At 61.3% G+C, this 11406-nt stretch overlaps 2 protein-coding genes across 2 annotated transcripts; one reads left to right on the forward strand and one right to left on the reverse strand.

Annotated features, from left to right (window-relative positions):
* Window positions 1-1148: 1148 nt before the first annotated feature.
* Window positions 1149-6133, reverse strand: LOC135279158 (C-type lectin domain family 18 member A-like). Its single transcript, XM_064386270.1, has 12 exons — window positions 5500-6133; window positions 4724-4815; window positions 3916-4140; window positions 3752-3849; window positions 3073-3194; window positions 2876-2983; window positions 2660-2752; window positions 2446-2552; window positions 2195-2324; window positions 2021-2117; window positions 1851-1942; window positions 1149-1698 (listed from the first exon to the last, which is right to left on the reverse strand). The coding sequence occupies exons 1-12, from the start codon at window positions 5612-5614 to the stop codon at window positions 1661-1663; spliced, it is 1317 nt and encodes a 438-aa protein (XP_064242340.1). The 5' UTR covers window positions 5615-6133; the 3' UTR covers window positions 1149-1660.
* LOC135279159 (fibulin-7-like) lies at window positions 5183-10795 on the forward strand. Its single transcript, XM_064386271.1, has 10 exons — window positions 5183-5614; window positions 5765-5827; window positions 7237-7438; window positions 7876-8032; window positions 8200-8370; window positions 8543-8668; window positions 8807-8929; window positions 9020-9157; window positions 9247-9385; window positions 10116-10795. The coding sequence occupies exons 3-10, from the start codon at window positions 7370-7372 to the stop codon at window positions 10474-10476; spliced, it is 1284 nt and encodes a 427-aa protein (XP_064242341.1). The 5' UTR covers window positions 5183-5614; window positions 5765-5827; window positions 7237-7369; the 3' UTR covers window positions 10477-10795.
* Window positions 10796-11406: the final 611 nt, after the last annotated feature.

Raw genomic sequence — 11406 nt, forward strand, 5'->3', positions numbered from 1 at the left:
CTTCTGCCTGCATGGCCCTCCTGAGGCCTCTGCCAGCCATGGGCAGAGGTGGAAAGATGTGCTTCTACATTTGGGCTCACCCCCTCTGCTCCCACTGTCCTTGAGGAGTTCAGAGGGAGGTGGGTGCCTGCTTGGAGTCTGATTATTCCTGGGGATGGAGTGGAGCAGGTGGTCTTGTCTGCCAGGCTGCACCATGGTGGGCTGGTAGGGAATATTCTGGGTATTTTCCATTGGGATACAGGGCAGAGCTGCACTTGTACCTCTGGGTTGAGCTGTAGGAAAGGCAGCATCCAAGAAAGCACTCAAAGCTGGGGTTGTGTTTGGCAGCACATAAAATGGGGTACAAAACTGCACTTCAGATGGTTAAAAACTGCACTGGACTTGAATAACCAGAGAAAAGAAATACAAATTATTTTTCTTTCCAATACAATACACTCTTTTACCAGAGCAAATTAGAAATACAGAAGAAGTTCCTACCAGTGAGAGAAGGATGACTGAGAAATGAGGGACATGGAACTGAAATGTGACATGGGGAGCACAGGGGTGACCAGGACTCTTTGGGTGCAGGCCAGGGGCCCTCATAAAGCTCTTACTAGAGTCCTGCTGGCTGCAGATGCCTGTCTGAGAACAGCCTGTGAAAAACCAGTAAGGAAAACACATTTGGGAGCTGGGGCAAATGGAAGTGATTGGGTTGGCATTGCCCCACTGCTGGTGCTGCAGGTCACATCAGAGCTAGGCTTGGCACCATCCCAAAATCCCACAGAAGCTTCCTAAAGCTGGCTTTAGGAAGCTGGCTGGCGTGGTTCCTTCTTCCTGTGGTGGGATGCTGAGCAGCTCTGAAAGCCTTCCTGGGCTGTACCCATGCCTGCTGCACCAATTCCCAGGGTATTGGTAGAATATTCCTGTCCTGGTGGAGTAGTTGTAAGGGGAATAATGCATGAGGGAACATCCCAGTACTTGGAGGATATTCCTGTCCTTGGGGGGGGTATTAGCAAGGGGGCATCCCAGTACTGAGGCTGGCCTTGGCTCCAGCAACCCCAGAACCCACTCCAGACATGAAACTGGAGGTTCCATCCAGTGCAGGCAGGATGTGGACTCTGGCTAAGGAAAGTCTGATGGGCTTAGGGGAGGAAAAAGAGACAAATTGCTCTTCCCAAAGGAGAGAGGGTCTTTATTAATGACCAGGCAGATGATGAAGGACCAGGTGAGAGTGAGAAACCCACCAGGCTGGGGTGTTCTCACCCAGGTCAGGACAATGGCTCAGAGCTGAGCTTGGTCCTGCCTGAGCTTTGCCAAGGCCTGCAACCCCAAAGAGCCCCTTGGCCTCTCATAACACTGGGACCACAGTCCAGACACAGCCCAGCTGCCAGTTTTGGAGGAGGATGCTTTTGCACCTGGCTGCCCACGGTGTTGCAGAGTGATAGTGACAGAGGCAGGTGAGGGGCAGAAGAAGATGCTGTGTCAGGGATGCTAACGTACAGCACACCCCTTCTTGCCAGGTCCCAGTGCCATGGGTCCCCTCAGCTCCTCATCCCCTGTACAAGTGAGCTGTGCAGAGATCCTCCTGAGCCATGGTCCGGGCTTTGCACAGCACCAGGCTCCTCCTGAGCCCCGGGTTCAGCACAGCAGCCAGCGCCGGCCACTTCCCAGGGCCACCAGCTCAGGGGTCCCGCTGCCACAGGGCGATGTGTTCCTGGGCTGCAATGGCGTGCGTAGAGTCAGTGCCTCCCACCCCAGGACAGACACAGAGGTCTGGGCAGGGCTGGCAGCAAGGGACAGGCACAGCAGAGCAGTGGACTGGCACCTCCAGGGCCCAGCATGCCCAGGAGGGCTGGCAGCCGCTCACTCACCGAACTGGCAGATGTACCGGTTGCGGGTCTTGCAGCGCTGGTCGTTCCAGTTGAAGGCGGCTGACGCTTGCATCTCCACACAGTTCCCAAACCTGTGTCCCACCAGGATGGTGGTGAAGCCAATCAGCAGTGACACCATGCAGAGTTTGGTGTCCTCTAGACCCACTTACCCCTGGTTGTCTGGCTGCCCGAAAGCGAAGCTGGTGAACGAGGACGGCTCACCCACATCCCAGCGGAAGGAAGCCTTGGATGTCTTGTAGGTGAGACCTGGGGGAGCAGGACCTGGGTTGGCATGTCTGCCAGCACCCCAGGCACTCTGCACCCTGCCTACTGCTGTCTCTCACCGATCCAGAAGTTTCCAGTCTCAAAATCAGTGTCTGTCACCCTGTTACCCATCTCCAAGCGGCTGAGGTAGAAAGCCAGGATGTCCTGAACCTTCTGGTTTCTTATCTGGGCCAGCATTGCTCCTTTCTCCTGTGGGGAAGCGAGTGAGTCTGCCCCACCTGCGTGGCTCAGCACTGCTCCAGGCAGAGGAGAGATGCCCAGAGGGACTTTTCAGCTGCCCAGAGATGCTCGGAGCACCCCAGGAGTTCACCTGGCATTTAATTTTGGCTCCATAGTAGGTGTCAGCTTCAGGGGACACCATGAAGCAGTCGCTGTCTATCCGCACGTCACAGGCATGGAAGGGGAAATGGATCTTTGCTGGGGACACAGGCAGGAGCAGGTGGGTCCTTGTGCCAGCAGAGACGGGCCCACAGAGGACCCTTTGCCCCACTTTGGGGCGCCCTGCCTGCGGATCACAGACTCACTGCCGCACTCAGCTCCTCCATAGCCCGCGTCGCAGAGGCAGGAGCACTCCTCCTTCCTGAACCTCCCGTGGAGGCACTGCCCGCTGCACCTCACTGTGGGCACAGCCCTGCATTAGCTGCCAGGGGGCTTGGCAGCCCTGCTCACACCAGCTGTGCCCATGCATGCCCTGCAGCAGCCACGCACAGGCCTCTGAAGGCTGCACGGTGCCCTCTCACCTTGGCAGTACCTGCCCGTGTAGCCGGGGGGACAGGTGCACTGGCAGCTGCTCATGTCGAGGCGCCCACTGTTCCTGCAGCTCATGCGACAGGGGTTCCTGGGCACCTCTGGAAGCACCAGAGTGACAGAGGGGCATCAGGGGTGGAGGCAGCATCTCCAGGGTCATGCAGAGGCCATGGTGACAGGGGGCACTCACCGCAGAGCCCGCCGCTGTAGTCCCAGGACTTGAAGCAGCCAGAGAGGCCAGCGGTGCAGAGGGAGCACCAGGGTCCCTGCTTGTAGGGCAGGATGGGCGTCCCGGCCACCTCCCAGTTGCCCCTGGCCCCACAGACAGCTGGAGGAAGATACCCTACCCACCCGGGCAAGCCACACCCCTTTCTGGGGCGAGACCTCACCCACTTTGCGAAGCCACATCCATTCCTAAACCACTGTCCTGCCTTCGTTACCCAGCCCACCCACTTCCAGCCCTCGGTCCTGGAACTCAGGAGTCCACAGCACTCAGCCCTGCCCAGAACATCCCAACCCTCCCGCTTCTAAAACACGTCCCTATTTGCATTTCCAAGCCCCACCCACATCACCCAGCCCCACCCACTTCAGCGCGCAGTCCCACCCAGCACTGGGACCAGCTCCCCCTCCCCTGCCGCACATCCCATGGGTCAACCCATGCCCCTCCCTGCTTGAGACCCCACCCACACCACTAAGCCACTCCCATTCACATCAAGCCCCGCCCTCCCAGCCACACCCACCACACCCTGGCCCCTCCTCCCAGCCACACCCACCACACCCAGAGCCCTCCCTCCCAGCCACACCCACCACACCCAGCCCCACCCTCTCAGGCACACCCACCACGCCCTGCCCCGCCCTTAGCCCCTTACCCCGGCGAGTAGGCGCACACGAAGGCCTCGCTGGGGCCCTGGGGGCTGGGGCAGCGGTGCCGGCCGCAGCCCAGCTGCCCCGCTGTGGCCCACACCAGCTGTGGGAGAGCGTGTGTCACTGGGGTCCCGGCTCCCAGCAGCCCCCCCGTGCCCCTGGTGCCCACCTGGGTGTAGTGGCGGCAGGTGGCATTGCCGGCGCAGCGCCCCGTCCGGTGGTCGTAGCGCTGTCCCTCGGCAAACCAGAGCTGCAGCACGGCCCCGAAGCCTCCCGCGGCCGCGGGCAGCAGCGCCTCGCTCCAGCCCAGCTGCGGGGCTGGCGGCGGTGCGGGGCCCTCCAGGCAGCTGGCTGCCCGTGCCCCCGCACGCCGCCCCAGCTCCTCGCTCCACTCCTGCGGGGATGAGCCTGAGCCACCCAGGGGACAGCCCCAGGGGGCATGGGGACCACCAAATGGTCAGTCCAGGAGGTGACTGGGGGATAACAGAGGGTGGACGATGGGCGATGCTGCAAGGGATCCCTAGGGACCTCTCCTGCCTCTGGTGTGGGCAGCTGGGGGGTGATGGAGGGACACTGAGGGCCACCACAGGACATGGAGACATGCCTAGGGACCAGCCCTGCCTTTGGTGTGTTCAGGTGTGAGGTGGTCAGGGAATATCAAGGGCCATCATGGGGAATGGGGGACCCCACAAAGGACTCCAAAGAGCCCTGCTGTGTCCTTGGGTGATTAGGAGGCATCAGAGGGACATGGGGGACACCAAAAGGCACCTCAAGGGATCAGCCCTGGTTTTGGTGTGCCCTGGATGTGGCAGTGACATGCTCTTCCCCAGGGGCCCCACACCAGCCAGCTCTTCTGCTTCATTAGCGTGTTAGCAAGCTACTGTGTATCACCCATGGCTGCCCACCTCCCTGGGCACGGGCAGGAAGGTGGATGTGACATCGAAGGTGGGGGACACGGGACCTGCAAGGGGGCTCACCAGCTTCTGCATGTTGGCAGCAGGGGGCTGCACTTTACTCCTCAACTTGTTGTGCAGCGAGAGCACCAGGAAGATTTCCTTCGTGCTGAGAGCTGGGGGGACAGCAGGGGATGGGGAAGGGGCCAAGGGGGCTGAGAGGTACAAGTGCCCTCCCAATATCCCTGGCTGTGGCTGGACCCTTCAGAGGGCCGTGGGAATTCCCCCTGAAGGGTCCGACGGCAGCCGGGGATACCGGGAAGGCACCCGGGTCTCCATGGAGACTTGAGGGGAGAGAAGAAAGAGCTTTTGGGCTGGGAGCACAAAAGGGGCAAGGGGCCGAGGGGGGGGCAGCCCGCTGGGCCCCCGTCTCGCACGGGTGGGCTGAGACTGCCAGGAATGTACCCCCCCTGTCCCCCCGCCTCTGTCCTGCCAGGATCCAGACCCCACTGGGCAAGACCCACCACTAGCCCCATCACCAGCTGCAGGACCCCCAGCCCCGTTCCATAACAGGCTCCATCCCATTCCCAGCCCCAGAGCCCCCTGGTTCCATTGTAACACCAGGCCCAGAGCCCCCCAACTCCATCCCACCCCCAAGCCCATGCCCCTTCTCCCAGCCCCATTCCATCCTCAGCCCCTATCACCCACCAAGCCCCCCACTGCCATCCCTGGGTGCCCACCACCCACCCAGTCCCCCACACATCTGCCCTGGCCCAAGGGGAGGGTGCTCAGGGTGCACTCATCCCCCAAACCAGCTGCCTCCCAGCCCTGCTGCCAGAAGCAGCCCCTCCACCAGTTACCTCCCGGAGCCAGCGGGGACAACTTTTCTGGAGCATCCGACCTCGTCTCACCCACCCTCCACACCAGGAGGCTGCAAACCAGCAGGACCAAGAGCTTCATGTAGAATCTCTTCATGTAGGTCCCGGGATGTGGGGAGCAGACCCCCAAGCTCCGGAGGGAGGACTGGGGAGAGCCGAGCCGCCCCGCAGCAGCCCCGGCTCTGGGGCGAGCTCGGCCGTGCGCTCCTGCGTGCGTGTGTGTGTGTGTGTGTGTGTCTGGTTGCAGGATTTGATCCTATTCAGGACTCCAGACAGGCACCGCTGGGCAGCGGGAACAAAAGCTTGACGGGTGAGTAATGGCTCTGTCAAAACAGTTGCTCGCTGGAGCGAATGTGGCAGACAACTCCCGGGGCCCCGGGCTGCAGCCCCGCCGGGATGTCCCGCAGCGGGGTCAGCCCTCCGTGCTCTGCCCCAGCCCCGCTGCCCAGCCGGGGTCGGGCTGTGAAGGCAGCAGGAGCAGGGGTCGCAGCCTGCACCCACTTTGGGACAGTGGGAGACTGGAAGCCAAGGGGCTGGGGCAGCAAGGGGGCCCCTGCTGCCAGCCTTCCTCCTGCCCCATGAATTAAACATGCCGGGGAGGTAACACACACCGCTGCAGGCACGAAGCCAAATACCCGCTCCGGAGAGCTGGGCAGCATGCTTACAGGGTGGGAGGATGTGAGAGCCGGGGGCCGGCGGCGGGAGAGATGCTGGGCCCAGGGGGGCTGTGTCTCGGTGGGCATCTGGAGGCAAGCAGGGGTCCCACAGCCCGGGCTGCTCAGGGGGCTCAACAGCACCATGAGAACTCTGGCACAGGGCAGAGGTGAGGGCTTCAGACATCCCTGCTCAGGGTTCTGAAATGTCACAGGCAGGAGGGACTGAGAGCATCCTATGCACCAGCTGTCAGGGCTGAGCTGGGTGTCAGCATAAACCCAGCTGTAAATGCTTCAGTTCCCTCAGCCTGTGTCTAAACCTGACCCTGGCACTGATGCTAATGCCAACCCCAACTCTCATACAAACCCTCCTGCTAATATGGATCTGAACCCTTGATCCTAACACTAACATTAACCCTAACAAAAAAACCTAATTTTTTAGGATCTGAACCCTAACCCTAACCCTAATTTTAGCCCTAAATGCTAACTCCAAACCTAACACCAATGCTAACCCCAGCCCTAACCCCAACTCTAATCCTAACCTCATCCCTAGCCCTAATGCTGACTCTAACATTAACCCTGAGCCTTATGTTAATGTGGACTGTAACACCAACTGCACCCCAGCTCCAGGCTGCAGCAGCACCCTGGGGTCCCCCTCAGAAGTCCAGCCAGGCTGAGCTCACCCCAGCAAAGCTGTGCTGAGTCCAGTGAGTCTGCAGCATTCCTGGGCTACCCTCCCCAGTAGCCCCAGCCCCACTGGTAAACAGAACCCCCGCACAGACCCCAAAGTCATCTTTTCTCCCAGGAGACTTTCCCAGGCTTAGCTAGTGCACGGGATTAGCCTCATCCTGCACCTCTGCATGCCGGGGAGCCCCAGAGGCAGGACTGGTGAGCCCGGCACTGCCAGTACCACCGCAAGTGCCGTGACAGCCACCGCCTGGCCCCGATATCTGCTGGCCCCGGGACATGAAAGGCCCCAAAGCCTCTGATGTGCAGAGAGGGAAAGGAACGGAAGGGAAGGGAAGGGAGAGGCTAGAGCCAGTGCCAAGGGGAAACTTTCCTACAGCTCGGCCTCAGGCAGGGGAAAAACCAACAAACACATGGGCACAGGCTGCGGATAAATCCCTGCGAGTGCAGGAGCGCGGCTGGGAGCAGACACGGACCGTCAGCCTCTTGCCCCTGTAGTCAGCCCCGGCGTGATGCTCCTCATCCCACTGCCAGCCTGGCTGGCCCTGGGCATCCTGCAGCTGCCCCTCGGCAGCTCCCAGGTAAGGACCTGCATTCCCTCCCCTCCAGCCTCCCAGCAGATCTCCCTCTCTGGGCTGCTCAGCACCCACCTCTCTCAGCCCAGCACCCTGACACCAGCCCAGAGTGGGGGGTACGGCACAGCCACAGCACCTGTGGAGCTGCCAGGGCCAGGGGGGGATGGTCATGGGGCTTTTCCCCTGAAGCAGTGAAATGATGTTAAATGCACTCAGGGCATGCAGCTCCTCCAGAGCATCCAAGGGCCAGAGCAGGACTGGGAGGTGGGGGCTGAGCCTGAAGCAGACACAGAGCCAGGGTCAGACCCCAGCCAGGATGGGAAGGGGCTCTGTCCAGGGCAGGACATCCAAACCAACCCCAAAGGTGCTGCCTGCTTGGAAGGATCCTCCCGGGCTGTGGCAATCACCCAGCAGATGATTGAGGTGTCTCCATGATCCCCCAGGAATGCCTGAACCAGCAGCAGGCACTCAGTGTGGTGCGGCAGATGCAGAAGCTGCTGGTGGCACAGGAGGCTGCCCACCTGCAGGGCACCCGCGGGCTCCGGCACCAGCTCTCCATCCTCCAGAGCCGCCTCCAGAGACCGGCCACCAAACGCAATGGTAATCCTGGCTGGTCACCGCGTCACCGTGGGTGACATCCCCACGGGGCCAGCTCTGATCCCTGGCCCCACACAAACAGCCTGGGCAAGGGCCCCCAGCTCCCTATCAGGCTGGGGTTGTCTCCAGGCTGGCAGTGCCCACCCCCACCCATGTCTGTCTGTCCACAGAGATGTGCCCGCAGCCGGCAGTGCCCCTGAACGGACGGATGCTGGGCCGGAGCCTGCGGGTGGGCCACGAGGTTCACTTCGTCTGCGACGCCGGCTTCCGGCTGGTGGGCTCGGAGACACGCGCCTGCCGGCACAACCGCACGTGGAGCGGCACCCAACCCTTCTGCAGAAGTGAAGTGGAGCAGGGTTGGGGTGCCATGAGCTCCGCCCTCCCAAGGGGCTCCTCTGTCACCCTGAGCTGTGGGGTTGTTCCATTGCTCTGCCCAGTGGCTGCAGCAATGGGCACTGGGGTTGGGCAAGGATGCACCTCTCCAGCTGATGCTCACCAGCTCCTTCTCCCTAGGTATTGATGACTGCTCCAGCAACCCGTGTGCCAACAGCGGGACCTGCGTGGATGGCAACCAGAGCTACACGTGCCTCTGCCCCCCAGGCTGGTCAGGCCCCAGCTGCCAGAGCCCCATCTACTCCTGTAGGTGCTCGGGTTTGGTCTGCGGAGGAGGGGGATTCTCATGGGGACAGCACCTGGCCATGCTGTGCCTGTCTCCCCCTTCCCTGGCTCTCACCATCTCCCCGTGCCTCAGCATGTGACACCTGCTGTCCCCTGCAGACTGGGTGACACTGAGCAACACCTCCTTCAGCCGCCAGCCCCGCTGTGCCGAGGGCCGCTCGGGCTCCCGGCGCTGCAGCTGTGACACCGGCTTCCAGCTGCAACCTGGCGGCGTGTGCCAAGGTAAAAGATGAAGATGAGAGGATGGAGGGTGGAGAACCAAGGCTTGGTGGCAATGGGACATCTGGGTATTCCCCACTCTGTCCACCCTAGATGTGGATGAATGCCAGCTCTACCAGTCCAGCCCCCAGACACAGATTTGCCTCCATGACTGCCTCAACCTCCCTGGCTCCTATCGCTGCCTCTGCCCCCCTGGGTATCTGCTCCACGCTGACCGCAATGCCTGCGAGGGTAAGAACCCAGGCTGCAGGGCAGGGAGCCTGCCACGGGGAGAGGGGTGCAGTGGGGACAGCCCCGCTCACCCCGTGTCACCGCCACAGATGTGAATGAGTGCGCTGGGAAGCAGCACAACTGCAGCCAGGGTGACCTCTGCATCAACACCTTCGGGGGCCACCGCTGTGTGCGCCCCAAGTGCCCCCCGCCACGCCACAACACCAGCTATGTCAAGACCTCTGCCTTGTGAGTACCCCACTGCGCGTGGCTCGGGCTGTGTCGTGGCCTCTCCCAGGGTGATGGGTCCTGTTGTGGGCTGGGGGCTGTGTTGTGTCACCCAGGGGCAGCAGGGAGGGTAGCAGCCAGCACTGGTAGCAAATCGCCACATGGGGTGCTTAGGTGTGCTTGGCACGTTCCCTGATGGTCTTGGGATGCTGTGGGTGCTGGTGGGAGCACCCCAATATGTGGTGGCTTTATCCAGGATCCTGGCTCCTCTCAGAGCTCCAGCCTGGGGGGAATTATGCTGATTTTCCTCTGGTGCACATCCATGTAGCACCATCAGCTGCCTTCCAGCACTGCCAGACATCCCACTCTTGAGAGTAAACTGCTTTGTGCCACCCAAATAGAGGAGCATCCCTGATACTGACAGATTCCTCTTCAGGAGGCACATCTGGCTCCATCCCTGTCCTTCAGCTGGGACTGTGGCACCCACCCAGTCCCAGCCTCAGAGTGTCACCCAGAGTGACACCCAGAGTGTCCCTGCAAGCCATGGCATTTTCCTGGCAGAACCAGGGATGAGGCAGAGACCTGATGATGGGCACTTGGATGTGGCTGTCTTGGGTTGCTCTGCCACAGGGCCGACAGCGGGGCTGGAGGTGCTGCCTGTGCCACGGGCTGGCCTTGTGTGCAAGGACGAGGGCAGCTCCCTGAGCGCCAAACCACGGCACTGAGCGGTGGCACCCTTCTCTCCTGGCAGCCAGTGCGAGAGGAACCCCTGCCCCATGGACAGCCGAGCCTGCCACCTGGCTGCCAGCTCCATCTCCTTCCACTACCTGCCGCTCCAGGCCAACCGCACCGTGCCCCGTGTCCTCTTCAAGATGTCCACGGCGCGCTCCCTGGGGGACAGCCTGCGCTTCGCCATCACGGGCGGACGGGGCCAGGCCGTCTTCGCCGTGCGGCGCTCGGACCGGCACACGGGAGAGCTGCTGCTCACCAGCCCCGTGGCGGGGCCAGCCACGCTGGAGGTGGAGCTGGAGATGAGCGAGTTCTCCCACAAAGTCCTCCTGGGCAAGCACATCTTCAAGGTCACGGCCTTTGTGTCCCCTTATGTGTTTTGATTCCCTCTGGAGGCAGGCGTGGGGCCATGCCAGGGTCTCTCCTGGGGAGGAACAGAGCAGGTTCAGCTCAGCGGTCCCAGTTTTTGTCCCATTGGAGATATCCCTCTGCCATAATGCTTTCTCATAGCTGTCACAGCAAAGACTGTGTCCCTATAGGAAAAACCCCATGGCCAATGGAAGGACGGGCCCGGGGGTGCCTGCCTCTGCCAGCCCCCTTTCTCTCTGCCCACATGGCACACAGAGGGGAAAGACAGAGTGAGCCAAGAGCACTTGGCATGCAGATTCAGCTTCTTGTATCTTGTAATCTCTAATAAAAGAAAAGCGGCTGTAGGAAGAGTGTCCTCCTTGCTGTATGTTTTGTCCTCCTTGGGCAAGGCTCTTGGGGACAGCTGGTGGCTGTGCTAATGGCAGGGTCACCTTGGGGTGAGCTACCAATAGAGCTACCAAGCCCATCAATGGATACCATGCAGTATCCATGCCCCTCCCAGCACCACTACTCCTGGGGCCACGCCGAAGAGTCCCCCAGCACAAAAACAGGAGGTGGGCTGAACAGAGAATCACAGGGTGCTTTGGGTTGGAAGGGATTATCTTGTGCCAACTCCACTGCCATGGGCAGGCACACTGTTCACTTCCAACACGCTGCCCTGTGTGAACATCCTGCACAGCCAAGACTGTCCTCAGCTGCCTTGGCAGTGCCTGGAAAGCACAGCAGGGCTCCGTGGCACTGGTGAGCAGGGGACAGTGACAGGTACTGCGCTTTCTTGTGTGCAGGAGGCTTCCCTCTGCAGCAACCCTGACACAAGCTGGTCAAAACCGCAGCTCCCCAGCTCACCAAGCACTCGAGCTGTCCCCCTGCACCCGTCTGGAGGAGGGTGGGCTGTGACAACAAGTGGGGCACCCCCTGTCACCACCAGCACGGCCTGAACCCCC

Source organism: Passer domesticus, chromosome 12 (assembly GCF_036417665.1).
Source record: "Passer domesticus isolate bPasDom1 chromosome 12, bPasDom1.hap1, whole genome shotgun sequence".
In the NCBI taxonomy this organism is placed as follows: Eukaryota; Metazoa; Chordata; class Aves; order Passeriformes; family Passeridae; genus Passer; species Passer domesticus.

Excerpts from the sequence above, each read along its gene's own strand:
- LOC135279159 (XM_064386271.1), top strand. The coding sequence starts at position 7,370 with ATGCTCCTCATCCCACTGCCAGCCTGGCTGGCCCTGGGCATCCTGCAG. Across the intron at positions 8,033-8,199 it reads ACCGGCCACCAAACGCAATG|AGATGTGCCCGCAGCCGGCA; the intron begins GTAATCCTGGCT and ends GTCTGTCCACAG. Across the intron at positions 9,158-9,246 it reads TGACCGCAATGCCTGCGAGG|ATGTGAATGAGTGCGCTGGG; the intron begins GTAAGAACCCAG and ends TCACCGCCACAG.
- LOC135279158 (XM_064386270.1), bottom strand. The coding sequence starts at position 5,614 with ATGAAGAGATTCTACATGAAGCTCTTGGTCCTGCTGGTTTGCAGCCTC. Across the intron at positions 4,816-5,499 it reads GTCCCCGCTGGCTCCGGGAG|CTCTCAGCACGAAGGAAATC; the intron begins GTAACTGGTGGA and ends CTGTCCCCCCAG. Across the intron at positions 2,325-2,445 it reads GAGCCAAAATTAAATGCCAG|GAGAAAGGAGCAATGCTGGC; the intron begins GTGAACTCCTGG and ends GCTTCCCCACAG.